A 27,565-nucleotide genomic window follows, 5' to 3' on the forward strand; every position below is an offset into this window, starting at 1 on the left:
GGTCATCGTATTTTAACTTTTCTGAGCGCTCCTTTGTGTGCAGCGATGAAAATTCCATTTCCATGGTACAGACCTGGTCACATTTAATTGTTTCCGTGTATTTGTCTTGGCACTCATGAGCTGACTCGGTGAACAAAATGTATTTGACTTTAATCAGAAACGCAGCAACAGATGGTTGCTTATTTGTTATGCAAACTTTAGATTTGAGTCTCGAATACAGAAAGGTCTGTATGAATTTGAACTTTGACTTTGTAATGATAAGCCAATATGCGGGTTTGAAGCGTATGTAAGGATTTTATAACCGAGGAGAAGAAGAAAACAATAAACTTTATAATTTTCTTTAAGATTAATTATGAGGCATTCTGAATGAGAAACTCGCACAAATCTTATCCGCATTGTATGTTTTTTTCTCACTTCTCGTGACTGTACCAATAACATGCCTCTCAAAGTATTTTAAGTAAGCAGATTCCGTTCTCATGCTAATATCAGAAACTTCAAGTAACACGCCAAGTGTTTTGTACGTGAAATCTTAGTTTTCGACAACAACAAAATACAAAGTCCTCATCTCTTCTTCTTGATAACGGACGGTCATAAGGTCTCACGTGAGCACAATGGTCTCGCTCATCTGACAGGTTTGAAGTACAGGACACATCACATGGACCACTGCCATGGCAACGGCTGTTTGCGGTGACGCAAACCGTGTATCGTACTTCTCACTATGATGCGACATACAAAAATGCAGAAGCATTGGATGACCTTTCGTCGCAAAATGTTTTTGATCTGGGACATATTTCTAGCCGAGTGGTACACATGTTGACGCTGACGTCATCCCGTCGTGTGTATCTCGTGGGAAATCAGGAAGTGATCGATCGTACCGTCGAGCAGCGGAGGTGTACTGAGAAACCGTCCGTGTTACATGTCTTATATAAACCAATAGAATAGGCGCGTTTGTTGTTTACTCAGTCTATAGGCGTGGACTTTCACCTGATAGATGACCTCATGGTGTCAGAGGTTACATGAAAACTCGATATTATGTTGTGATGAATCCTTTTTGTACTTGAACAATCTTAAAAAAGCATTTCTGTCCTTTTGTATTGTTTATTTACCAATAGTTAACTGATTTGACTTTTTTTTGTTATACGTGTTTTGATTCGCCAATATACGCAACGTTACATTTAAGAGAAGCTGTAGAATTTCTCCAGACGCTTGGGTAAATTGCTATTAAACTCCGTAATCGGACTGAGGTCCAGCTTCCCCATTCCAAATTACGAAATATATTTCTAAACAAAATTCCTCAACAACGAAATCAATCTTGACCACTTCTTCTCTCTCGAAAGTCACAAAACTTCTTTCGTAAGTTAAGTTTTTAAAATGTCATACTCACAAAGAACGCAACGGAACTGGTTACATGGCTTCCTTTCGTTTGTTGACTGAGGTGTTTTCTTCACAGTTTCCAAAGTTGTGACTGTTACTTAAGTACCAATCCACACTTAACAAGACGCACAAGTAACCTTAGCACTCTTGATTTATAACCACCTGAGTGGTAATCAAATGAGAAACCTGCAACTTAAACGTCGATAGAATTTACGATCAATTATCCATCAGGACGTATCGAGGGTAACGACACGGTTTGCCTACTCAACATCTATAAATCCCTGCCCATAATTTGTTGGGTATTGTTTATAAAAGGTTTAAACAGTAACCACAAATGGTGACTTCAAAGCAACTAGATATATGGCAGAAAGTGCACAGCCAACAACCTTGCTGAAATAAATGGTACATTTATAATGTGATGTGTAATGGCCGGGTTTCGGACACAAAATCTAGAGGTCAAGGGTTTGATTCCTTACATTCCTTCCTAGATTTGTCCTTGGGAAAGACACTTTATAAGACTTTCCTCACTCCACCCGGCTGTAAGAATGGGTACCTGACTTTGGTTGTACCTGACTTTGGTTGTGGATGTAAAGAGCGTTGGAAGGAGAGGGTTGGGCTCTGCCTTCCGTTACCATGCGCTAGACACAGTTCATAACAGCCCCTGACTTACTATGATCTCAGAAAGGCTATGAGACTGTAACGTTTCTATTACTTTCTAATAATGAACGAATTTCCTTACCAGTTTATAGCCTTCTCTTTAAAGTCTTCAGTTTCTGGGAGAGCGACTAATTCAGACGAGTACCAGCTTCATTTTGAGTTTGATAACTAAGCCTTAAGAAATGGGTGTGTCCTCAGCAAATTCCAGGCAAACATCAAAGGTTTAGAAGGATTTGGGTCAAATAAGACAGATTGCTATGGTTCTTTAGAAAGCTGTTGTTGCACCTAAACATTGTTATGAATAGCGCATAACTATGTTACTGTCGTGTTGTAGGAACTTTGAAAAATGATTCAGGTTGGGGTAGTATTTGAGTCAAGCTCTGTAACACTTACACTCAGCTGGAAAAATTTCCGGAGCTTTCCCTACCAAGTTGGGGTAAAAACCTTTATCACTATCAAGCTTCAAAAATGTCTTCCTCTATGGACAGCAGACTTAAATGTGGCAAATAAATACATTTCATTTTCAAACACAGAAATAATCCATTGTCCTCATCAGCCATGTTTGAGTTTCAATGTATTTCATTCAAATATATTATACATGAAATGGCAGTCATGTGCGTTCAACAGAAAAAGAACTTTCAAGTTTCAATTCAAACGAAGGGCACCAAGCAGCCAAAGTGACATGTACCTTTCCAAGTCTTCTAAAACAGTTAGGTAGCATCACAAGCTGCAAACAATAAAAAGTATTAAGTATACTGAAGGAAATAGAAAGGACTGTGTCAAAGAAGTCATTAGTAGATACATGTATCACAGGTGCTTCAATGACAGGGAATTGACTAAATGTAAATATAAATGTATATGTAAACTTATTCTTCACCATCTTACAAGACCAACTTTACCTACAGAAAATAAACTGTTAAGACTTTAATTTTCACTTCACTTTCCAAGTGTTAGTTAGCATTGATTACCACTATGTCACAAGGTAATACTAATCTGCATACTGGGACGTTTCTACCTCTATTTACATTGAAGTACTTTGTCAGCAGAAAATATATTTCTGTACAATCATGATATATCTGACAGAACTGCAACCAAAATCCATTCTAATTTAATTGAATAAAAACTGAGAGTTTAATGAGAAGATACTACTTTGCTATACCACCTGCACAACTTTCTAACCTTTAAAAAAGACACAGTGTATCTGGCCCTAAATACTTACTTGTGTGCTAGTTTAAGGACAATAAACCCACACTGATACTGAAGAAACTGATATTTGTGAGCAATGATCACAACATGCATGTGCTGTTACATTTCGAGTGGATTTCAAAACCATCGTGGCCACTGTTGGCTCCCTTTACATATCATTGCAAGATAACTCAGGAAGACCATTGATCACGGATCACTCACATAATAAAGATTGTTGAGCGTTTTGTTAATTGCCTTGCCTTGAGCAATGCGATGGAGTGGAACAACCAAGTTATGGAGGGGGGTACACTTTCATAGTGAGGAGTTTTAATATTTTTTAATGCAAATCATATTCTAAAGTCTCCCGAAATTGTGACCAAGTCGCATCATTGATGAATGGTAAGGGGGAGCATGGTCAGGGCATGGTGGCACAGCACCCTTGTTTCCTGCTGCAGGCTGGACATCCCATCATCTCTCACTGTGCAGCAGAGTGTTGACCCTTCTGTGTCTCCTTCTTGGGCTTCTGCTGTTCTCTGTCTGACACGCCGTACTCCGCATTAAAGGCGCGGCCAATGATGAGCCTTCGCACCTCGCTCGTGCCTGCACCGATCTCGTACAGCTTAGCGTCTCTCAGGAAGCGACCGGTGGGGTAGTCGTTGACGTAACCATTTCCACCTGGTGGAAAACAGTAAAATGAACTTTTTTTTTTTAAATTCTTTATTTCAGGTTAAAAACCCATAGGTACACAAAAGATAATACATACATATACATTAAAATCACTACCTGTACAATAAGTCATAACAGTTCTGGAAAAAAGTATTTCTGTAGAACATGTCTGAAACCAGCAAGTGCTGGACAATGGTATTATTCGAGGACGCTAATCTTTGTAGAAAAGAATAACAAATTTTCCTTCGCCTTGCTTTAAAACTGTCAGTGGAATGGTACACAAACATTGTACTGGCGCTACACCGTCGTGGCAAATTCATAATAATCCTGAAACAGTTATTGTATGCTATCCGGCACTTAAACTAAGGCACTCCGGAACTAAGGATAATGCTCTAAATATACGTCTGTTCATAACTAACATTTTCATATTCATAGAGAACATAGCAAATTTACGACCACAAAGAAAGTCTGAATCAAAATGATATTGATTGTCAAAAGTGCTTCTGACTGCTTGGTTGTTATTTCTTCAAGAAGCCAATTTACCAAATCAGTATTCTCTGGCACACAATGGCTTAAACATACGTATGTACACAACTCCATGGACAACTAAAACAATGCTTTCCATATTTGTCAAAAGAGAATCACCAAATGATAGTCAATGCTAACTATAAAGCCTCATAGGAAAGGTCAAACTCTTCCTGTAATGTCTTGTTATTGCTACATGTATATTAGGGTAAGAAGAAGAGAAGACATACCGAGACACTGGATCCCATCAAGTGCCACTTTAGTGGCACACTCAGCAGCAAACAGGATAGCCCCAGCACAGTCCTGAGGAACAACACATACCAAAATGTACATCTACATTGTATAGCAGTGTGTCTGAACTACAGAGTATCATGGACGTTGGAGTTTCACTTTTATACAACTGTCAAGCTTACTGATGACTGTTTTACATACTAGATGGCCTGCCTGCCTACTTCCAGGCCAGGTACTGACCCCTCCTCCTCTCTGTAAGGTTCCTCCACTTGGATGTTCAATGGAAGAAAACATAATACCCTTGAATGTTCTTTTTTCTATAACACATCTTTATGTGATCACGTTAATCATTCAAATACTCATCTGCAAAAATCAAATGATTCAGATTCAGACTCAGCTTTATTGGATCTTGGCATGGCAAATGACATAATAAATGCCACATGAAATGTGCAATGATGAATGATTGTGCACATGAATGATCATTTCTCATGAAAAAATTAAACCTTCCTACCTTAGGAATGATACATCCCCTGTCCAATGCCCTGGCAACGTTGTACACATACGACCTACACACACTCAGTTGGGTGTACATGTCGGCCATCTTTCCCTGCATCATCTGAAGTGAAACAACAAGGAAACATTGGAAAACTGTCATGGTTGTATGTTTCTTTATCTTCTATAATTGGTTAACTGAGGCCATGACTTCAATTCTTAGCTGTAGTCACTCATCTGACTTACATTGTACATGTAACGTAAGGTTACCAGTTTACGTGCAGGACCAGTTTACGGTCACTTTAATGGGCGGTGCAGACTTCGAGGTGAAACAACAAGGAAACATTGGAAAACTGTCATGGTTGTATGTTTCTTTACCTTATATAATTGGTTAACTGAGACCATGACTTCAATTCTTAGCTGCTGTCACTCATCTGACTTACATTGTACATGTACATGACACAGAAGTGAGTAGAAATCCCTCAGATAAAGTGTCAAGATGAAGTCAAAGTGCTTGTCAGAACAAACAAGGGAATTTACCTGTATCTGTTGTACATACATGGAGTTTTTCTATCCTTGTAACACATACATACTATTAGCTTTTGCTGAGCAAAACTTGATCCAGATATACTTTCATTTCTAACTTCGTGTACAAAAACTACTTTTAATACTTGAGTACCTGGAAGGTTCCTATCTTCTGTCCAAAGGCCTCCCTGGTGTGTAAGTATGGTACAGTCACATCCAACACAGACTGCATCACTCTGAAGGGGAGACATCAGACATCACCAACAAATTAATCAGAGTTACCAACCTAGGATTGATGTGTTCAAAAATTCGTACTTTCCCAGAACTATCGTAGAGTGGAGCTTGTTATCACCAAGTACAGTAGGGGCATCTTCTCTCGGTAGTTTTAAAGAACGCTTACAGATAGATGTGCAAAAGTTAGGGGTAACGAGTCGTTCGGTGTAATATAACCAGCTGCTGCCGCGCCGCGTGCCTGCGAAGCTGGTGTGTTACGCCGAACGGCGGTTATACCGGCTATATAGATACAGATACAGATACAGATCACAAGTCTTATCACCACATACATAGACATATCGAGACAACTTCCAACTACCACACAAATTTGCCTCAGAAGGCTGAATCTCTACAGTAGCCATGAAAGCGTTTGCTTGCATTGCATACTTGGTAGACTGCCTCACAGCGTAACAAGCCAGATTTGTACAGAACAGTACAAGCAGCATATCTGAACAGAATTATTTACTTTCAACAAGGGTGGTGGATTCTTTTTGGTGCTTGATGTGTGGCTGTCCTCAAACATAGGGTCTCCATTTAACGTCCTATCCAAGGGATATGCTTAGCTGAAGCTAGGTACTCATTTTCACCTTGTAAAAGAACATTCCTCACAGTAGTAATGCAGGCCAATTGCAAACACAATGCTACATGTATATTTTCAATCCTTCTACAGCCTCACATTGTGTTGTTATGGTAACTAACTTGTATATTTTCTCAATTTCCAAATACTACAGATATCTACAGTACCGGTAGCTACAGACACAGACAGGTTATATTTACCCCAGAGGACCAGCAGCAAGGAAACATCTCTCAATGTCCAGTCCAGAGAAGAGCACATAGATGCCTTTGTTAATTTGTCCTAACACATGGGAGGCTGGAGAAGGGAAAGAGACAGCAAAAACTCATCAAGATATAAGAGAAACCCAGGATTATGGACTGTCGGAGTTTCTCACTCATTTCACTTCACTTCACCAAATAGCAAACCCAAACTCAATAAAAGTGATAGAGCCTTTTATATTAACAAGTTTGCGCTTCTTTTTTCTGTTTTATCCTTCAGTAATACTTGTAAGCTGTAATCCAGGTAAAATAAATTGCTCCAAACTTTGCTAATAATGAATTATTTGGTTTTAGCATGTCAGTTAGATATCCAGGTAAGTGTGTAAATGCTATTTTCCATGTTTGGACTCCCTGTTTCATGTTTGGGATAAAGTGAGAAACTCTAACTGAGCCATGTCCCAGACTGCCAAGGGGAATATCTTACCCTAAACAGCCAGCACCCCCAAGTGCTCTCTCAATGTCCAAACCAGAGAACAGCACATATATCCCTCTGTTAAGCCCTCCCAAAATATTGGAGGCTGCAACAAATGGAACTATATGTCAGACAAAAAATCATGCAGGTGGCATTATTATTTCATCAACATGCTTAATAAGATTTTTTTCAATACTGGTATCCTGAGTATTGTTAGTCGGCAAGTTTGCATCATAATGTAGAGCAAGACAGTCTATATCCAGTACTGTAGTTTCATAAAGTTTCTGGTGGTTTTCCTTTACAGTAAAAGGAATTTTCAAGGTGATCTATATTTGAGGTTGAAACAATTATGTAGTAGTGGTCCAAGTGAGATGACATATATTTGTGGTGTCTTAAATTTGCACTGACGTCACAAGTAAAAATAAAACCATCGCAAATGTTTCAAGATGTACAGTATACATGAAGAACCTTTACTTTTGCAATGAAAGCTATGATGTTTTCACTGTTGTACCTACCTGGCACCTTGCAGTCTTCAAACACCAGCTCACAGGTGTTGGAGCCTCTCATCCCCAACTTATCCAGCTTTGGGGATGTACTGAACCCTTCCATACCCTGAAACAGTTCAGACAACACAGACCTTACAGACAAAAAAACACTACATATATAAAATCTGTGTATCTCTAAGACAACGTGAACACATGTATATTATAAATATGTATGTTTCAACAGAAATACATAATTTTATGTAAATGGAAGCATGGCCTTTTAATGATATGTAAAACTACTGAGAGTGAGATTCAACAGTTGGTGCACAAGATATTGGATAACATAGGGTTCTTGATTCACTCCATATTGCCCTGAGGAAGGAGACAGAATGTCACCAAAATAAGATTGCACATATATTATTATTATATTAAATAAAATATATCAGTCGTGAATATGAACCCTGGTATCTAGTGATTTACCAACATTATGAAATTATTCACAGACACAACCTTATCTTTCTTCTCTCCTAACATTTTGGCAACTGCTTTGTTGTACTTTAAAAGTGAACTGAGATCCAATCTACCTTATCCTCCACCTTTGCAACATCACTGAGTTTTAGGGACAAAAAAATAGTTTATGTGTAGACTAGACTAGTTTGAAGGAAAATCAATCTCAATGTAACATCCTACCCTCTCTATGATGAACGCAGTGACCCCATGTTGAGGCTTGTCGGCATGAGGCTCAGTTTTAGCATACACCACCAGGGTGTCTGCGTCAGGACCATTGGTGATCCAGAACTTTGTACCATTTAGAACATAGTAGTCACCTGTGGAGGGAGCACAGTCTTTGTTGAAAACATCTCTCTCTCTACACATATGTAATATATAAATGTAGCTTTGTTGCACAGAAAGATGTAAAGGATTTAGAGGTGAGAAATGATAATTATATATGTTTCACATCTGATCATTGCTATGATAGTGTGACTATATCAAGCTTCTAGCAGCCCTTTCACTGGTCAGGCCCCTTAACAGAGAACTGTCTGTTACCATGGTGTTGGAGGCTGTGATGATTAGTTTCCAAAGTGACGAGTTATCCTGCGCTCCTATTGGACGGGTTTTCACATTGATAAAGACTCCTGCATGAGCCCCTATTAGTAGCTCTGAGAAAGGGAAAAGTTCTCTAAGGTTAGAGGTGTATGACCACAAGCTATTGGGGAGGAGGCGCAATCAGCCTCCGACAGAGAGAGATTGTGTAATCATAGTAACTAACCATGTTTCTCTGCTTTGGTTCTCATGGAAACCACATCTGACCCTGCATTGGCCTCTGACATGGCCAGTGCGCCAAAGTGTTCACCACTGATCAACTGAAAGGGAACAAACAAACAGAGCATGAAATGTTAGTGATTAGACCGTGACTGTTGAAATCAATATTCATTAGGCAAGTGTGACTGTTACAGGAATGTCTGACCATCAGGTTTTGATTGAACACAAGGGAGTCTACAGTTTCCACATTCAATAGCTTCTAGGTGCCTTGGTGGTAACAAGCTCATGCACTTGACATAAACACCAATAGGTTGGACAATTGACTCAATGTCTGAAAGGATTAATCAGCAAAAAGTGAGTTTTACTCTGAACTTGATTGACATAACAAAACAGCAACTTTCGTAAGATCTTCTGTAACTATAGATAGTTACATACACATAACATAGATAAAACAGTCTCTACTGTGTGCATCTATTCTATTTGCACACTATGAGTGATAAAGTGATAAGTACCTTAGGCAGATATTTGGCCTTCTGTTCCTCATTACCATTCCTGACGAGTTGGTTGACACACAGGTTGGAATGTGCTCCGTAGCTGAGGCCGATGGCACCACTGGCACGGGATATTTCCTCCATAGCGAGGCAGTGGTCCAGGTAACCCATACCTGTTCCTCCATATTCGGCTAGATAAACAAAGGCACAATATTTGAGGTTAAACATACACATAAGACATACATAGACTGTAGCTACAAAGAATATTGTATGCATGAAAATGTTAACTTACGTGATGAAAAAAATTCCTCCCAGTATCCAATATAACTTCAATGCAGGCAGAGTTAGAGGGTAGGCAAGCCTCTTACCTGGCATGGAATGATGCAGACTTGTGGCAAGTCTTTTGCACAAGGCTTTCTTCTTTGTGCCCTTGAAATTCACATTCTTCTTAATTTCATTCTTGTATTGTCTGATATGATGATAGTAGGTCTTACCAAAAACATCTATTTCCAGTTCACACATAACTTAGATCATGACACATACTATAACAATGACTGGATATTTAAAAAAATGTCATTGGTCAGAAGCATGCATTTAGTTGGTAGCTGAATAATAATATGTACATATCTGATTTCTTACTTGGTACAGTCATGCCCAACAGTCCCATATCTCCTAGCTTCTTCCAGAACTCCTAGAGATGAGAAGACAAAAGGGCATCTTAATTTGTTTGCTTGAGTTGAAGATGAATAGCATACTTTTGCATTGCGGATAAAACCTCAAATGTGATGACGCCTAACATATAGATACTTCTTGTCTGCATTACATGTTTTACACACGTCTAGACTGGTCAATTTGCGTAGCAATGTCCAGACATGTATTGTTTATGTCTCAGGGGCCTTAACCTTTGACATTCTGACCACAATGCACTTCATTGGGCATTTGTACTCTATTTAAGGTTCCGGTTCGGAGTCTTCTTAAGGATTTGGGGCCGATTTGACTGTCTCTGAGAAAAGCACTAGCGCTTCTCAAAACATCGTTTTTCGGATAATTCAATGTTTCCGATGGAAAAGGGTGTGTTGTCGCTGACCGACAGACTCATTTGACATTTTCTGTAGAAATGTTATTTTTGGTAAAAACCATCAAAAATATAAGCTTTTCATCCAAAAATTGCTAATTTGGGGCCATTTTTTACAGGCCGCTACACGGAAAATATGAATTTTCCTGGGATAATGACTGATATGGCAATGAAGGTCAAGACTTCTTCTGTATACTGGGTAAAAAGGAAAAAAAGTTATCCGGTACGTTTTCCGCAAGCTCCGATGGCGCTAAAACACCCAAAACGTACATAGAACGCACGATCTGGGTAATCAGGCGACGAAACGCTTTACCCCTATCGCGCGCACTAATACCAGGAAGTGTTCGCCGCACGATCAAATCTCCGAAACCATAAAACGCTACGAACAACAAGCATTTGGAGAAGTATAAAAGATTATAGACTTCTAAAGCGATAGCTGAAAAATATAGAGCCAAAACTATGGAGACAACCTCTGATTTGCGTCTTATTCTTAGGAACTATTTGGTCATCTGGTCACTTGAAATTCCGAACCGGAACCTTAAGAGGACCATATCATGAACCTCCTTATTGTTTAACACTAATAATAGGAAGAGCTGGATAGGTATTAGCATTAAGATTTCCTCATCTGTTGCAGATCAGTGACACATTATATTGGATAGCCTTGATATTTCCAGCTGCTCTATCTAGTAAACAAAGCTGTGAGAAACTCACTCGGATTCCTGGGAAGTCATTGTTCTTGTCAATCTCATCTGCCAAGGGTGCCAGCTCTTCTTGGGAGAACCTAAACACTGCCTCTCTCAGCTGCAAGGTAGCAAGGTAAGTCACATGTCTTCGTTGGGTAACAGTAAGTACTGTACATGTACCTTCAAGTTCAAGTTGATACTCATACCAGAAGTAGAACTCAGGACTGTCGCCTTATCATATATGACTGTACCCGCCCGCTTTATTGATAAGTTTTGCCCGGAATGGCAGCGCTATTATGTCACTACAGTCACAGTGGCAAGCTTTATTGAGAAATATAACAGAAGTATATTAGTAAATGCCTATGTGTATTAATTTGAGATACTTGAGATTACAGTGAGCGGCGCACACACCCGGGCCGACATGCAACATATACCCGCCAACGCGCTAGCGCCCTGGCGTTGATCGGGCGTTAAATAAAAGTGTTAAACCGAAGAGAACGTTAAAATTAGAGCGACGAGGTTTTGTTAGCATATAAAGTAATATCTAAAATTTGGACATATATTGGGCGGGATGCCCATAAAAGGGGCTTTGCCCAGTACAGCATAGAAATAGAAATATGTGTGTAAAAGCAGTATAAAAGCAAGGGCTATCCTGTATTCCCTGTCCCCGTAACTTGGGGCGAGTCGGTAGTAAATAGTTGGGGCGAGTTAGTATTGGGGCGAGTTGACCTGTTTCCCTGTACCGGCCTCTCTAGCCATATCATTTGTCTTTGTGTATTGTAATAAGTGTCTCGAGCATGTAAACAGTCTCATTACTCAGATGGGTACCTACTGGCTGTAATATTACAACAAGGTTATGATATTGTATTGTTTTGACCTTTCATGCTACCGTGTCCCACCCCAGGCACCGCCCCCCTCCCTCCCACCAAAACGCATGGTATCATATTACGTAACACAATTCGGTTGTTTTCACCTGTTTCTGGTCTTCTGTGAGCCCGTAAAGATCATCGTCTATTTTCACATACTGGCTACATGATCTTGTGCCAGCTTGAGCTACTTTTGATCCGCTGAGTTGGGAAAAACGAGTGAAAAAGTTGCCAGCTCGCAACGCATTACGCCACATCGTCGCCATCTTGCGGATTGAGACCTGGACCATTCTAAACTAAAGGGGTGTAACATTTTAGAGAAAAGTGAAGAACCTGGGAGTAAGATTTATGTATCGTAAAAGAAATACACAGTAATTCTTAAAGTATTCCCAATAAATGAATTTAGTATGAGTGGTTGGCACATCAGTCATTTTCTGTCTTTCAGTTTAAATGGGCGTCCTAATGGTATACCCCACAATAACCATTAACTCTTGCACTTTACCACAACTCCGCATGAGGTCTTCCTGCACGATGATCCAGATTCTCCAGTGTCCATGTCAGCCTTTCGGCAATCTGCGCTATGATTTTCAACTGAGGGTATTAGGAATTCCAAAAATATTACAATATCTATTTGTACACCAAGGTAGGAATTTAGGAATTTAGGAATTTACCTTACAAGCAGACATCGACAATTTGGCAGATTGGTCTAAGGACTGGCAGCTCAGCGTCAACATCACGAAATGTAAACGCATGCATATAGGGTATGGTAACCCATGCCAACAATACGAGATGCAAGGCCTCACCTTGGAAGAAACCAGTGAGGAGCGGGATCTGGGTGTAATTGTCGACCAAAAACTGAAATTCCATGCGCATTGTACCACCACCGCCGGCAAGGCATTCCGAACCCTGGGACTAATCAGGAAGAGTTTTCAACGGCTCGATGAGACAACTGTGCCCATATTGTACAAGACCATGGTTCGCCCTATACTAGAGTATGGCAACGTCATTTGGGGTCCTCACTTCAAAGGTGACCAGCAACTGCTCGATAGAGTACAACATAAGGCGACGCGACTTATACCTGGTTTTGGTGAACTTACCTACGGCTACGAGGATAGACTGCGCCGCCTCAGGCTCCCCACCCTTGAACACCACCGTAAGAGAGGCGACATGATACAGCTATTTCGTCAAGGGGTTTGACCGCATTGACCCCAACCGCCTTTTCAAATTCAATGTTGATGGACGTACCAGAGGACACTCTTTCAAGATTGTGAAACCCCTGGGCATTGAGTACACGCCTAGCCCAACATAAACTCTATATTGTTATTACAGTCTTTTTTCATAAACTCTGGGTTCTAGCTTTTAATTGTTATTTGTTGAACAAAATGGACACTAGTTTTTAATTGTTAATTGTTAAATAAAATGGAAACTAGTTTTTAATTGTAAGGCCACAGCAAGTAAATTTTATGGATGACATCCGCGCGCTCATTAATTTTCGTCTGATTTTAGAAAAAAAAACAAGATTTTTTTTCTTCTTAAGGGAAGGCCGGATAGACGAAAATGGGTAAAGGTTGTGTTGTAACCTAATAATTGAATGTAGAATTGACACTAGAGACTCTGTAGCATTGACTGTAGTTGCAGAGGTGCAACTTGATAGTTAGTTGTAAAAGTGGCACAACTATGGAAGCTATGAGTGAAGTTGCCAACATGGTTTATGATACTAGTCTACCACACTTGTGTCACTTTAACTACACTGGTGCACTTCTTAAATACAGGAATGAATGCCTTGTTGGCTGTGATGCCATCTTTTGTCACTTCAAGTCTTGTTACAACGTCTATTTTGAAAAATTGCCATCTTGTTTTTTTTGCACATCTTGTTTTTTTTCGCCCTATCTCATTATTTTTGCAGTCTGCAAGGATGTCATCCATAAAATTTACTTGCTGTGGCCTAATCGTTAGAAGCGGATTTCACGGGCAAACTGCCTCCTATCCGATGATGTGATATGATATGATGATCACGATATACGATTTGAAAGAGTTGTGGTCTGATTGTTCTTCACGGATGTTTGATCATGGCATATGCATGTTTCGTTTTCCAGTGGTATTTCTAAGGGAAAAGTTAGGGCACAAACGGATACCTTTGACTGTATAAGGGATGCCAAAATGTCTCAACCCTGCTGCTATCCTTCCTAGCTATGGCCTTGATTGGTACCATCCGGGTTGCAGTTCGCTTCTGACGTAGAGAAGCGACTGTTTAAAGTGTAAAATAAACGTCACGGAGCGAACTACTATCCGGATGGTACCCAGGCTAAGTCTGATCAACATACGCATCTATCACAAGGACAAAAGGCTTAACGTAAAATTAATTAGATAATGACAACATTTTTTTGAGTACAGATTTTTATTACTTTTTTTTCACCAATATCAAAGGAATGGTAACAACACAATCTAGTTTGACTTAACTATTCCATCGACCTTAAATGAATTAATGTTCTTACTTCTCAGTAAACGCCCTAACTTTTGGTCTTTGTTAGTAAGAAAAAAAACCGCCACGTTACATTTGCAACTGAGTCTGAACCGTGGCCGTATATGATAGACAACTTGCACGCCAAATAGCAGTTACTCACACAGGTTGAAAACGTTTCCAAAATAATATCAGGTTGAGTAACGGCTATTTGGCGCATCTTATTACCTGGATGGCTAACTTTCATCGCTTTAACTTTCGTTTGCAGTTTAGCATAATCGCTATTATGTCTACCAAAGATGTAATGTGGTTGACGCCGGTTAGCGTTTTCCGAGCTACATTTATCTTAATCTTAATGTAGATAACACTGAATTGTATCTCAGTATTTCGCATGTGACGCTGATACGACTTAGCCTGAGTATCATCCGTATTCTACCGGGGCTCCTTACACTCGCTACCCCTAAAAAATACTTTAGGGAAGTGAGTGTACGGAGCCCCGGTAGAAATAGGATGGTACCCAGGCTAGATACGACTCTCACGAGCCAAAAAAAAGTAAAACGTTACATTAAATCTTATTAGTCTCTATATACATATAAACGTAAACTTTGGCATGTAGCAAGACCTATTAGAGCTGCCGATCTACAATCACTTATAAAATTACGTTTCCACAAGACAGGTGCAAATTTCTTTTGGTGGTATTCTGTGCACGACAAACGGTTAAGTCTACGATGACAGGTAACTGCACCATAATTCTGACGGCTGCATATCGTACAGAATATGGGACACTTTCTAATCATAAATACTTGTGTAATAGATACTTGTTACGCAATAAACAACATGGCCTACCCAGAGGGAAACATCATTATCAATACATACATCAGAAGTCAAGTCTGTACCGCATACTTCATGCTGTATCACAAATTAACCCTGTAGTACATCGTCTTGATCGCATATTTCCATGCCCACGCTATCAATCCCAACAATTAGCGACTTCGGCTGATACATATAGTATTGATTTTGAACAGTTGCCAACTCTTGCAGATAAAAATGTCTGTCAGTGGCTAAATCTAGATGAGGTTTGCGTATATTTAAAGCACATACAAAATCTGCTACAAAACTTGGCGTCTAGAAAGAGCCCAAAGGGTTCCCGTACTTCCTTCTATCACTTCCTTCTATCTGATATAATCAGCATGTATCTGTCTAGTTCTGCATAAGTTACGAAAGTTCATGTCTTTCTGAACTTGTATCGATATCATCCCCCTTATAACGGATACTAAACGGAGGGAATGCTCTTATCTATGAATGGAAATCTCTTTGTTAGATTTAGGTAGCCTTCTGAAAAGTTGTCTGAAGAGACCAGTGATGACGTCACATGACGTCACGATGTCGTCAGAGAGTGCCATCTGGTTATGACCTTTCGAGGTTCGGCCAGCATTTCCTGCCAGTGGAGAAGCTCCTCCCCTCGGGCGAACATGAACGGTCCCAGCACAAACCTATGACGTAAGGAAAAATACGTTACCAGGTTATCATGACGTCATCCTCTGCCATACGCATTCAAATATGGATCTGATCGATATGATGGAGAGCAAACAAGCACACAATTTACATACATACATGTACCTTGCATACAAAGCAGTTTCTTTAGCTCTTAACGGGCTCGAGTAAAACGAAATGAGATATGGGTACGATCTGACTCTGGTGGGGTAGCGATCGTTGGGAGCGGACCAAAGCTAACAACATAAGGCTGGACTCCAGGCAAAACCATGCTGTGGCCTTGTTGTAGACTTTAACATTTAGAGCACATTTTGTAAACATGTAACCACATGCTAGTGGCATCCAGGCGTCAACGTGTTGGTAAATGAGCTCACCTCTTTAACATCTAGTTGTCATTCTGCCTTTCATGCTTACTTGTTCATTTTTCTGCCCTCTCTTTTACCCTTCTCCTCTTTCTTTAATTTCTTCATCGTATTTCTTTACGAAGCTTTCGCATTACATCATCTCATCAGACATAGCTGTGCATAATATAAAGGGTGTGTTTTAACGTATATTAAACACGTATTGCCATGTAATGTCTGGTTCCCATGGTTCTGACTTAGGCAACACTTAGTCAATAACCATTAGCCACACTTAGGACTAGTAACGATTCACCACTTTGAATTGGGTTCTACACTTCTCATCGACATCACTGCCTGTTGTGTCTGGGGATTATGTACTACAGCACTCTGTATTCTCCCCTGAGGTTTGTGGCGATCGAAAAGACGGGCTGAATTCAAATATGTTGGCCTTCCAGGCGTTTTTGGTAGAGATGATCCCATCTCAGAATAACAAGCTCAGTTCAGAATTTAGGACACGTAGACGTGGTGGGAACTGTTATTGTATGTCCAGACAGACTTATTGGATGTCCAGACGTCTGTGTTTTAAAATAAATTTCGTCCGCCCGTCTGACATGAATACCATTTGAAGAAACGAGGCGCTGACAGACATTTATTGTATGTTAAGGTCTTTCAGTAACATGTCTAACGATTTAAGCCCCCGTTCCACTTGACAGAGATTGCACTGCGATCTCTCTACGACATCAATTTGATTGTACAAAAGTATAACCATTGACTTGTAAAAGTATGACAAACACTCATCACTTTTGTTGAGTGTTCTGTCATATTTCAGGTCGCAGTGCGGTCGCCGCCCTATTGGAATGGTGTATAAATAACGTTAATTATTGACTACTACAAAAATGTAGTATTTTATATGACGTCACACACCTGCCATACTCCTCGTCTGAACTAAGTCTGCCGTTGCCCGTGGCAACGATGGTGACCTGTACGCTGGTCTGCTCCAGCTGTTTGGCGGTGACGGTGAAGGAGAAGGACTCGTTGTACACCTGCTCACAGTGGCCCTGCTGGGGAGATGTTTTCTTCGTCTTCACGGGTTTTCTACCGTGCATTAGCTGTACCTTCACGTACACGGCTGGACAGAGGCAGAGAGTAGACCACTCTTACAGCAATGCACAAATGGATATTTCAACATAGAACATGATATATGGTAAAACATTGAAACATAAATTTGGAGTACATTGGTTAAACCTTTCCTTGCACATGATGCACAGTGCGAGTGCAAAAATGTGATATTCTCAGAAGTTAAAACAACAACATACATTGCGTAAATATTGTAAAAGTGAAAATGTTTGAGAGGATTTGATTGACAGTGTTGAAAAGGAGCGTTCGCGGTTGTTCTAACGTTAAGTCCAGGGCCTCAATGAAAAGCAGTGTAAGTCCCTGATGGGAGCTTACCCTGGTAAAAGAACACTGAAATAAAAAGATAGATAGAATAAACAATTTCGTGGTTGAAACTGTCATACAGGGTTTTATGGAAAATATTCGCGATCGTTTAATAAAACGGCAATGTAAAAACGCCGCGAACATTTCCCATTGTAAAATATATTCTCGCTGTCAGTTTCTTACCTGTGTCGTCGAATTCCAACCTTCTGAAATTTTTGGCGCGTAATATGACGACCTTTAACCTGTCCATGGACGGCAGATAGGACAGGGACACGTTCAGCTCACCCACTGTGGACGCCTGGAGACAAGGAGAAACAGACTAAGGGTCAATTACTGATCACAATCTACCAAACATGACAAAAGCTCTTACTGTTTCTTTATGTTTCCAAAATTCCGGTCCTTTGTCTGAAGAAAGTCTTTCTAGCACGAAAAGTGTTGCTTGTATTCTCAATTACTTTTACATTTGCTAGATTGAGGCAATATTTTCGATTTATCATTGCATCTAGATCTTTGCAAACCTTTTTTATTGTTATCATAAAGAACCGGTGATTAATGCTGCAAGTGGGGCATTATCTAGCTTTGAAAGGTGGACATCATTCGTAGCTTGGGAAAATGACAGCTCAGCTCTTAAATGTGACGCGAAAACATAATTTCTCTTGGTAAATTAGGTTTTCAGAGTGTTTATAAGCCCCACTCCTGAGATACCACCCAAACACGAATCCTGACCCACATGAGCAGCGTCCTCCAGGTCTCTCCACATCAGTTCGTCCTTAGCCAGGTCCACCTCCGTTAGCGGCAGGATCACGTGACCCAGGGAGTGACGCACCCGTCTCCTGTCCATGTCGTACACGGACAGTCTGAGCATGCGCTCTCGTACCTCTGTTTCCGAGACCTGGGGATTGGGAACGAGAATAGGAGTCCGTGTTGATTTCATTATATGGATGAACTTTATTGCACAACATTTGTACATGGTACAATTGTAAGGCAACAGTAACAAGTCAATTAATACAATGATACTCGTCTAAGTTCTATAACTACATACACACATATATAGTATACAAATGTGAACATAAATGGCGTATTGACATAGTGTAATATGCAAGTTTAACAAGTTGGTCCGTTACTGTACAATAGATTCTCTCTTTTTTAGAGCATTACAAATGTATTGGCTTAAATACGAAGATATGTTGTCTGGACATGACATAAGTAGATTGAAAGTACATGTGTTTGTCTTTGGTAAAGGTGTGCTAGATTTACTTGTGATCATATCCATTAATTTTTGTCTATCTACGCTATATGTAGGGCGTGTCATTAGAAATATGGCTGGTGTCCGCCATGACCCGCGCGGGCATCAATTTTCGGCCGTTTCCACACACAAAGCGTTTTGATCATACCGTAGATCGTGTAAAACAAAATGAGCAAATCTATACCGTAAATCGCATAACAAATATCGAAAAATGAGAAATGATGTCATTGAACACCAAAGTCAAGAAATTGAAATAGCATAATTAAAGAATTTATTGTTCGTTATGCCGTAGCAACCTTACTCCTTGTGTTCAGTCATTTGTTCAACCTTCCTAACCACTTAGATCTCACAATGAGTGAAATGTTTTTGAGTCAAACTATTCTTGTTCGCCCTGGCCTGGTTTGGATTCCCAGATTCATCACTAATATAATCAGATCAACATGGCCTAACCTGGTGAGCAGCAGTCGGAATTTCTACTCTGCTACGCACAAGATAACTTTGATTAATCCTTGCCTTGTGACTTCAAAGACGATACTTCAAAAGGCATGTACAACATGGGAGTCCAAACTTTTTGATGTATTTGAGCCACCAAGCATTTGTTCACAGTCGACTGCTCACAGGTGTTCTTTGCATCCGTTTAATTATTTTTTGCCGTCAGGCGTGTCTTTTGGTTTCTCTGATGCTTCGCCTTGGTATCGTTCCAAAAACTCAATCAAAGAGTAGTGATCGCTCTCCGAATCAATGAATAACATTAGAGGTAATTCAAAATGGGTCACCCAGCAGAATGTGGTCTACTACAGCAGACCACAAGGCGAATCAGGGATGATCGAATTTGAAGAGAATGAAAAATACTGGATAAGATTTCAAGTTCACCCTGGTCTACTCAGATAATGGTTTTGGTCAGGACCGGTTGGTAGGCAGAAAGATGTAATTAAATGTATTTGGGAGGTACTGAAGAGCTAATCTCGTAATGTTCACAACGAAAGGGAAACTCTTTTGCTATATTCAACATTCGCTAATGCAATGTAACAGGTGAATTCCATTATTTCTAATCAAAGGCAATGAACTGTGGACCACAGCTTCACGTACTGCCGTTAGGACCAAGACTCTTAACAATAACATATGGATAGTTCACAAATGGTCTTTGATATTATTTGGGATGTTACGTGTATGTGAATTTGTGACGCAGGTTCATCCTCATATTGCATACATGACAAACGGTTCCCTAGCTAAAACCGTAATTGCTAAGTCATACACAAAAAATATCACGTATACGTTACGTACATGTATAAGTTAACGCCTATGTTGAGATTCCCAGCATTATCCGTGCTATTGTAAATGATATGGTTGTGTTTAGTGAAATCCGTTGAGTGCTATCTGACCGAGCACTCAACGGATTTCACGAGTGATCTGAGTCCGCAGCGACGCCGTCCGTGCCGCAGCTTCTAATGAGATACTAGATATCTAAGACACATTTTCAGCTCACCTGAAAGACGAAGGTTTCGTTGAAGCGAGGGTTGAGCGTTTTCCTGCGCACCTTGGACTGCTGAGACATCCGTTCATCAGGAAGAAGGTACACGCGGACAAACGTGTCTCTGGGGAGCAGACGGAAAAACCGTTTGTTTGTTTGTTTGTATTACATTTCATACCCAATAAACCGCCTCATGGCGTATCACATTAGGTTTGTACTAAACAGCACAATATGCGTTAGTAGAATGTTTTACAAACATAATATTACGGAATTAATGATGTACTAGTATTCTGGCAAAGCATCACGGCCAGATGTTACCGATACATCTTCTTTTCACTCCACCAAATCTCATAAAAATTTTCATCAGTGACTAAAGTTAACTGAAACACATCCTTCATTTTTTTAGAGGGTTTCGCTGTTTTTGTAAAGGCGAAGTTTGAAGGTGAGTCTTATTGAGGTCAATGTCAGGTCCACTACTATACCTTTCAAAAAATCAAACTGCGAATTTCTGTCCTTAAAAGGGGTGTTCGCCCTTTCCACCCACCAGCAATGGAAGGTAGCTTTGCTCGTTTCTGGTTGCCTTCTGCTTAGCTTGTGCGAGACCTGAATTCACGATGTCCTCAAACCCTAAAGACTATCAAAGACGTAATGTAGAAAGTCTAGCGTTGCTCTTTCCTTCGCTTGTGCCACCGCTCAGCAAGGACATATATTTTTGCCCATTCCACGGAAGTAAATCATCCTTTCTTATTCCATACTGGGTCCACATCTCACTGCTCACATGTATCACCACAACCCAGTAAATGTGAGCCAGAACATTGGCGTGGCTCTCAATGTACCTTATTTTGCCGTGAGTGGAGGTAAATGGTAAAAGTCTATCACCTGCTGGCGTTGTTCTTGTCTCGCGGGGGGAGGTGTTTGACTTTGAGAATAGACACGGTTAGAGTCTGCACGGAGGCGTCAAACACCACGGAGAACCAGATTCTTCCGGATGGGCTGGGGGGAAGGTGCTTCTCTGTCTCATCGTCTTCATCTGTGTACCTGAGACAAAAACATACAAATATGCAAATCGTGTTATGGAGATGAAGGTCAAATGATATACGTCTGTGTCACGGAAAGGGTAAGGCAAAGAAGGTCCCGTAGCCTTTCTGAGGCCGTAGTGACAGAGTTTCGTTGTCCACTGCGTCCTGGCCGCCGAGCTCATTCCCTTCTTCCACCTGGCATGTTTCTCAAGGCTGACTTGAATCTTTGAAATGTGTGTAACACTCAATAAGTAACGTGTTAAAGTGGTTTGCTGCTCTGTACGCGCTCGGCAAATGTTCATTGGCCAGCTATGGTTGCACATGTGAAACAACGGTTTGTATGGTAGTAGTGTCTGTCTTGTATTATAAGTTGTAGTTGTGGCAGAAAATCGGAGTATAGACATGTTGGTTAAGTTGTTCACCTTGTAGTACCTAGTGGCACATAGGTGAGCAAGTTTCCCTGGTTACCATTTTACAGAGGAGGTTGCTAACCCATCCCCTTTTTAACTTGCTCTAGGCACCTCATCGAACACGGAACACGTATTTCACGTCCCTGTTGCAAGACAGGCGAAGTCCCAACCGAAATTCTCTTCCCAGGATTCGAACTCCCAGCAATCAAGTTCAACTGTGAGTTTGCTACAAGCTGAACTACAGGGACACCCCTACATGTTGGTGCTATCTCATTAATGCGCTCGGAAACCGTAAGACACTATGTTCCATCCTTATGTCTGTGAAGCATTGCCAGCTGGGGTTTTGATGAAGGTTGAGGGCACTGGTCAGTTGCCTCCATTGGTGCACAGCTGCAGTACTCTCGGTGCAGTACCGGTAGTGACTGCTAAGCCTTTCACCGTGACCAACATCCTCACCATTCACGACAAGCGTTTGATCCTCCAGACATTTTGGCCAGCAAAGTATCTCGGCCGAAAGCCAGCGATGCACTCGCCTTTTTCCTTCTATCGAATCTCATAAAAAGCTCCATCAGTCACCGATGTTGGCGGAACGTGGCTCATCCATTTTTCAGATCACCACCTTTGCCACAGAATTCTATTTGGAAAAAAAAAAGATGTTCGAAGGTAGTTCCGTTGTTCGCATTATCTATGCCAATGTCAAGTCAAGGGCCTGATGAATAAAAATCATTCTAAAAGCTTTTATTGTACCTTATTACTTAGATCGTTAAGAAGGACTCCCCCTTGCTAATTGAGTACCAACGGCGGAGGTATAGTAGCTTTGCTTTTCCCAATTGCACACTGTCTGCGCGAGGTCTGAATCCGTAATGCCCAGTCAATACCCAGCGGTGGGCGCCTCAATCATAGCAGGCAGAAAGGTAAGACCACCCCACCGTAACCTTGCCGCTGAAGGGCACCGCGAGACTTTTTGCGCTTCAATCTCCTGACTGTCCATAATACCCCGCCTTCAGCTGCCATACGTGTCAGAAGGTAGTAAATGAGAAACGATCACAGGAGTTTCGCATTACTTCATTCGCATTCTCCTGCTATTGTTGAGAACAATGCGTGATAAAACATCATACACACGCACAGACACACACGCACAGACACACACGCGCGCGCACACACACACACACACACACACACACACACACACACACACACACACACACACACACACACACATCCAACGTCTTGAATTCGAATTTTAACGGCCTTGCAATAGGGTAGTTGTATTTTTACGCATGGCAAGGTGTGCAAGTTCGTTTCGCAAGGGCATCTAGCAGTAATGATGTATTCTTTGAATCTTTGATCTTCCATCCGTCGGCGGAATCAAAGTCTGCAACATCCTGAAACGACGGAAAGGCCTTTTCAGCCTTCACTTAGTAAAACGGCCGTCAATTGAGGACCTTGAAACCTCCAACTGTACATGTGATCTCCACTCCTGTGAATAGTTTTATCAGGTCACTGAATAAAGACACTGTGATCTCCACCATATCAGAAAAGCGAGGAGAAGTTGAATTTATCCATTTTGTATCTGTTAACTGAATCTCTTCAACGTGTGCTGTTGTGACCTGTACGTAGCCCGGTGTGCCAAAAATGTGCAGTGAAGGTCTTCAATCAATCTATAATGATTGCCCTAATTCATTTGGGCTCTCCAGTTGTAAAAAGTCGTGTGTTGTTCACACATACACTTTCATGTCAAACTTTCATGTTGTGTCCCCAAAGGTCTGATCTAGAACGATGCCCACCTTTGCTTTATTTGATCCGGCTTTGCCAATAAAGATTGCCGTTCGTTCGTTCGAATTCGTTTAGAATATTGCAGTGCCTATAGTGGCACATAGCTATATGTAGAGGGGGGGGGGGTATTTTCTACAGCCGCAGGGTACATCTTTGCAAGAGGAGCTGCTTTCCTTTCCCTTCAACTTGAACGACACATCTCGGTCCTCGAACACAAGTTACGTCCTTTCCGGAAGACTGATGCAGCCCCAATCGAGGTGCCCTTCTCAGGATTACATCAGGGTCCATAACCAGTAATCAACTAACTTGAACCTCGTCTTGAAGTCTCCTATTGGGTCAGCTAGTCCTCTCTCTTAGTTGAGCTGGTCTCAATCATGATGTTTCTTACTTACAGAGAAGAGATGCAGTCACAATGTAACCCGTACACTGGAGAGGCCTTCATGTCCCACCTTAAAGTGAACTTCAGGTCTTGCTACATGGTAACCGGCAAGTAGTAAAAAAAATAGGAGCTTGATTTTAATAATACGGCTGCTGCCAGTTGAGGTGCAGGGGCATTCCAGGATGACTAGTATGTTAAAGTATATTAAACTTCGCAGGCTACAGCTCCAAGTCATCGAAATCCGCAATGTACTCATCTACACCGACATGTTCCAATAAGATTGCAACCAAAAACGTGATATCTCTCAACAAATAAAAAAAATATGCAGCAAATTTATAATCCAATATTGTAGTGCATGCCACAATTGATCACTGTCTTTGTTTGCAATTTCACCGTCACCGGACTGTAGCGACTTGTGTCTGAGAGAGAGCAGCGTTTGATGAGATGAACTCAATAACCCTGCCCGTTATTGTTATGGGCTGAAGCGTTACGGCGCTGCCCGCAACAATTACGGATGACGGGGATGATCAAGCCGCGTCGGAGTACACACATGCTTTTACATGACGGGGTTAACGGAGTTAGACGAGACTGCCGTGCCGATGTTGATGATTGATGGCCCGCTGTCGCGCCGTCTCAAGTTCAGGCCATCCCTAGTGAACATCAAGGACTCCCGCTGACGGGAAATAGCTCCAATCGGTAGGTGAGGCGACGGTAGTGGCCCATAAGTCTTCAGGTGCCGTACCGTGTTGCACTTGACAGATGGGCTCGTTATCTATTGCGCCCAGGAGTTGAAGTGGCCTTCGGGTACACTAAGAATGTGTGTGCGGCGATAGTACTTCGACCTGAGGCAGTTCGAACAAAAAAAGTGTTTCGAGTAAGGCAACCCTCGAGTATTACGCGGCATAGCAGCGGTTTTGCTTAATCATTACTTGTCATAGCAGCGGTTTCCATTAATCAAGATATGGCGCTGATATGTAGCATATATGAACCAACTAAAGACAAACTTTATATAGACTCTCAGTATGAATAACTTTGCCCTGTCCGTGCCGGTATATGGTGCTATGGTAAAGTCGGGTAATTGGTCATTTTTCGAACTGTTGTAGCGAAACATATTGACTCCGAACGCCCTGTATTCTTCCTTTAAACTAACTAGCGTCGACACGGCCTGACTTTCTGGTTCGAAAAAGGAGACATCGTTCATGCGTATATTAAATTGGAAGACAACAGAAACATCCTTAGGGGACGAACAGAGATAGACCAATCCATATTGCCTGATGACGCACGATCATCTCCGACACGGTTTTAAAGATATAGCAAAGCATTTCTCCAATAGCTGTACCAAAAGAAAAGACTTCATTGTGGTCTGCTTTCAACTTCATGACAAGTATTATGCCACTCTGTCGCGCTACGTTATGATACAAGAGCTGTGTACGGTTTCTAGTCGTCGCTTCAGTAGCTCCCAGCGATTGCCAAATGGCACTAAAGTTCGGAACCAGCCGCCTGAAGTGCCATGTGTGTCACGCTAAAAGTTCCTGTCTGTCGTGGAAAATGCCCCAATTTCACCATCCAATAGCAATCAGGCGCGTTCATCGCACCCGGGATGTTGGCTGGGTGCGTGCATGTCAGCTTTCTCTGATAACGGACCGGCGACAAAGTACTCACTAATGGAACAGAGGTCATTAATGTTACAGGGAGTGCTTCCAAAATCGATGCCAGTAAATTGGTGGTTACAGCAGGATGTGGCTCAGCAACCAAGAGAGCAATAGTGAGATAGCACTAAGTCATTAGGGTGGTCACGGAGAGCTCTCAGAATTGATTTCTCGGAAAAAAAAACGTGCGACTTTGAGACTTTAAGACTGTTTGCACAGGACTTAAGACTGTTTGCACTGTCTTCCGCATTTTGGCGTATCTCTAGTTCACCTTTATCCTTGGGGTAATCTATATCCGTTGTTTTAGAAATATCAAGTCCATCGGCGGTGGTTTCAAATTGCAATATTTTCATGTAATTTTCATGTAATTTTCAACATGTAAAATTTTTTTTTAAAATATTGCATGGCGATCCATCGACAGCATCTCGAGTTATCCGACAACAATCAAACCAACAAACACAAGGTGCCCGCTGCAGTAACGTGGAAATTCACCAGAAGGCCCATTCTCGAGCTTGGTATTAGTCACCCCTGCAGTAACTTACCTACCACAAATAATGGACATCCATTCATCGTTTCAAGGGCCATGCCCCTTGCATCCACAGTCAATCCACCACCGCAAAAACCTTCTATTGTTGTTATTTTGGTCAGTATCAAAGGTTCAATAAAAGTTAACGACATCTCACTACTCACTTATAAAGCTCGGGCTGTAGTTGTCCTAAGAAATGCTGCTGGTAGTTGTAGGCTGTGGTGATGGGTTTGACTTGTTCGCCAGGTCCGGACGGCTGAATCCTCTCGGTGTTGGGGACTGTGAACGGGATGGTCTCCATGGGAACTGCGGCACGCGCCATCATCTCGTTCCCATGGTTGTCTGATGGGGATGTGGTCATCGTTGGCAATGGAACGAGGTTGTCCAAGGAGGTACTTCTGCAATGAACACATAAAGGGCCATTCAGACAAGCTATACCGCGCTACTTTCAGGAATAGGGTGTCGGCCTGTAATACTGCAGCACTCGGAAATATTGCAAAGGGGCTAGAATCGCTATGTTACATTGGGACTTTACCGACTAACAACATACATAATAACATATCCGTCAAAATGATGTTGTAGCTTGGCACACACATACATAACCTGGAACAGTGCCCCGCCGGAGGTAACCCCCGTAGGTAATGAATAAAATAGTTGTTTGACAAGGATAACTAGATGCAACCCAATTTCATTCTGTCAAGAACCTTTTAAACCTTCGCAATATATGATTTAAAGCGTATTCATAATCCCCAAAGAATGTAGTTGATTAGCAGCCCACGAGCGTTCTGTACGTTCCTATGTGACCAAAGGTATCCATTTTCTACTCACCGACCCGAAAGCTAGTTATTTACGGACGCAACGCTCTGATTTAATAAACTGGGATTAGTCCAGTCCTCCAGCCCCTGGGCATGAAAAGGCTGATTCCCGGAGCGCTTTTATCGATCCGAATTTTGCATAATTGCTTTCAGTTGTTTGTTCTTTAACAGAAAACAGAAAAAGTTTCACCCAATCAGCATCAGTACATTTTTAGGATATTTCCTGTAATGTATACAGAGGAAATATCCTAAAAATATACAAATCTAGTGCAGAAAAAGTGAGGAAAATAAAACAAGATGCATATAATTTCAAAATTACAGACCGCGAACCTTGAAGCGATAAAAACGATAAAAAAACATACATGTAGTATGACAAACAACAATACAAAAATTTTATTCCTGTATTCAATAATACACTATGACGCATTTCCGGTTCATACAAGAATGACCTAAGGGACCTTTATGTACTAATGCAGTATACTTATCGCTAAATACACGGAT

General features: G+C 41.2%; 2 protein-coding genes across 4 annotated transcripts in view; both read right to left on the bottom strand.

The window, feature by feature from the left end:
* Nucleotides 1-2,588: 2,588 nt before the first annotated feature.
* LOC118411567 (isovaleryl-CoA dehydrogenase, mitochondrial-like) lies at nucleotides 2,589-12,337 on the bottom strand. 2 transcript variants are annotated; one of them, XM_035813928.1, is made up of 12 exons: nucleotides 12,145-12,337; nucleotides 11,200-11,289; nucleotides 10,053-10,104; nucleotides 9,435-9,604; nucleotides 8,930-9,023; nucleotides 8,350-8,486; nucleotides 7,690-7,786; nucleotides 7,187-7,280; nucleotides 5,810-5,891; nucleotides 5,150-5,254; nucleotides 4,638-4,710; nucleotides 2,589-3,891 (listed from the first exon to the last, which is right to left on the bottom strand). In XM_035813928.1, exons 1-12 carry the CDS (start codon nucleotides 12,325-12,327, stop codon nucleotides 3,692-3,694), a joined length of 1,377 nt encoding a protein of 458 aa, XP_035669821.1. In that variant the 5' UTR covers nucleotides 12,328-12,337; the 3' UTR covers nucleotides 2,589-3,691. The 2 variants fall into 2 exon arrangements, with proteins under 2 accessions (XP_035669821.1, XP_035669820.1); XM_035813927.1 differs by lacking the exon at nucleotides 7,187-7,280 and adding an exon at nucleotides 6,706-6,799 and having other exon boundaries at nucleotides 12,145-12,336.
* A 2,113-nt stretch (nucleotides 12,338-14,450) lies between these two features.
* Nucleotides 14,451-27,565, bottom strand: part of LOC118411623 (synaptotagmin-15-like) — a 53,484-nt gene continuing 40,369 nt past the window's right edge. For both annotated transcript variants that reach the window (XM_035814097.1, XM_035814098.1), the window contains 7 exons: nucleotides 26,414-26,647; nucleotides 21,370-21,528; nucleotides 20,506-20,614; nucleotides 18,504-18,665; nucleotides 17,957-18,071; nucleotides 17,258-17,462; nucleotides 14,451-15,991 (listed from right to left, as the gene is read on the bottom strand). In XM_035814097.1, coding sequence (XP_035669990.1) covers nucleotides 15,877-15,991; nucleotides 17,258-17,462; nucleotides 17,957-18,071; nucleotides 18,504-18,665; nucleotides 20,506-20,614; nucleotides 21,370-21,528; nucleotides 26,414-26,647 — 1,099 coding nt within the window. In that variant the 3' untranslated portion in view covers nucleotides 14,451-15,876. The remainder of the gene's footprint in view (nucleotides 15,992-17,257; nucleotides 17,463-17,956; nucleotides 18,072-18,503; nucleotides 18,666-20,505; nucleotides 20,615-21,369; nucleotides 21,529-26,413; nucleotides 26,648-27,565) is intronic.

This window comes from Branchiostoma floridae, chromosome 3 (genome assembly GCF_000003815.2).
Source record: "Branchiostoma floridae strain S238N-H82 chromosome 3, Bfl_VNyyK, whole genome shotgun sequence".
NCBI lineage: Eukaryota > Metazoa > Chordata > Leptocardii > Amphioxiformes > Branchiostomatidae > Branchiostoma > Branchiostoma floridae.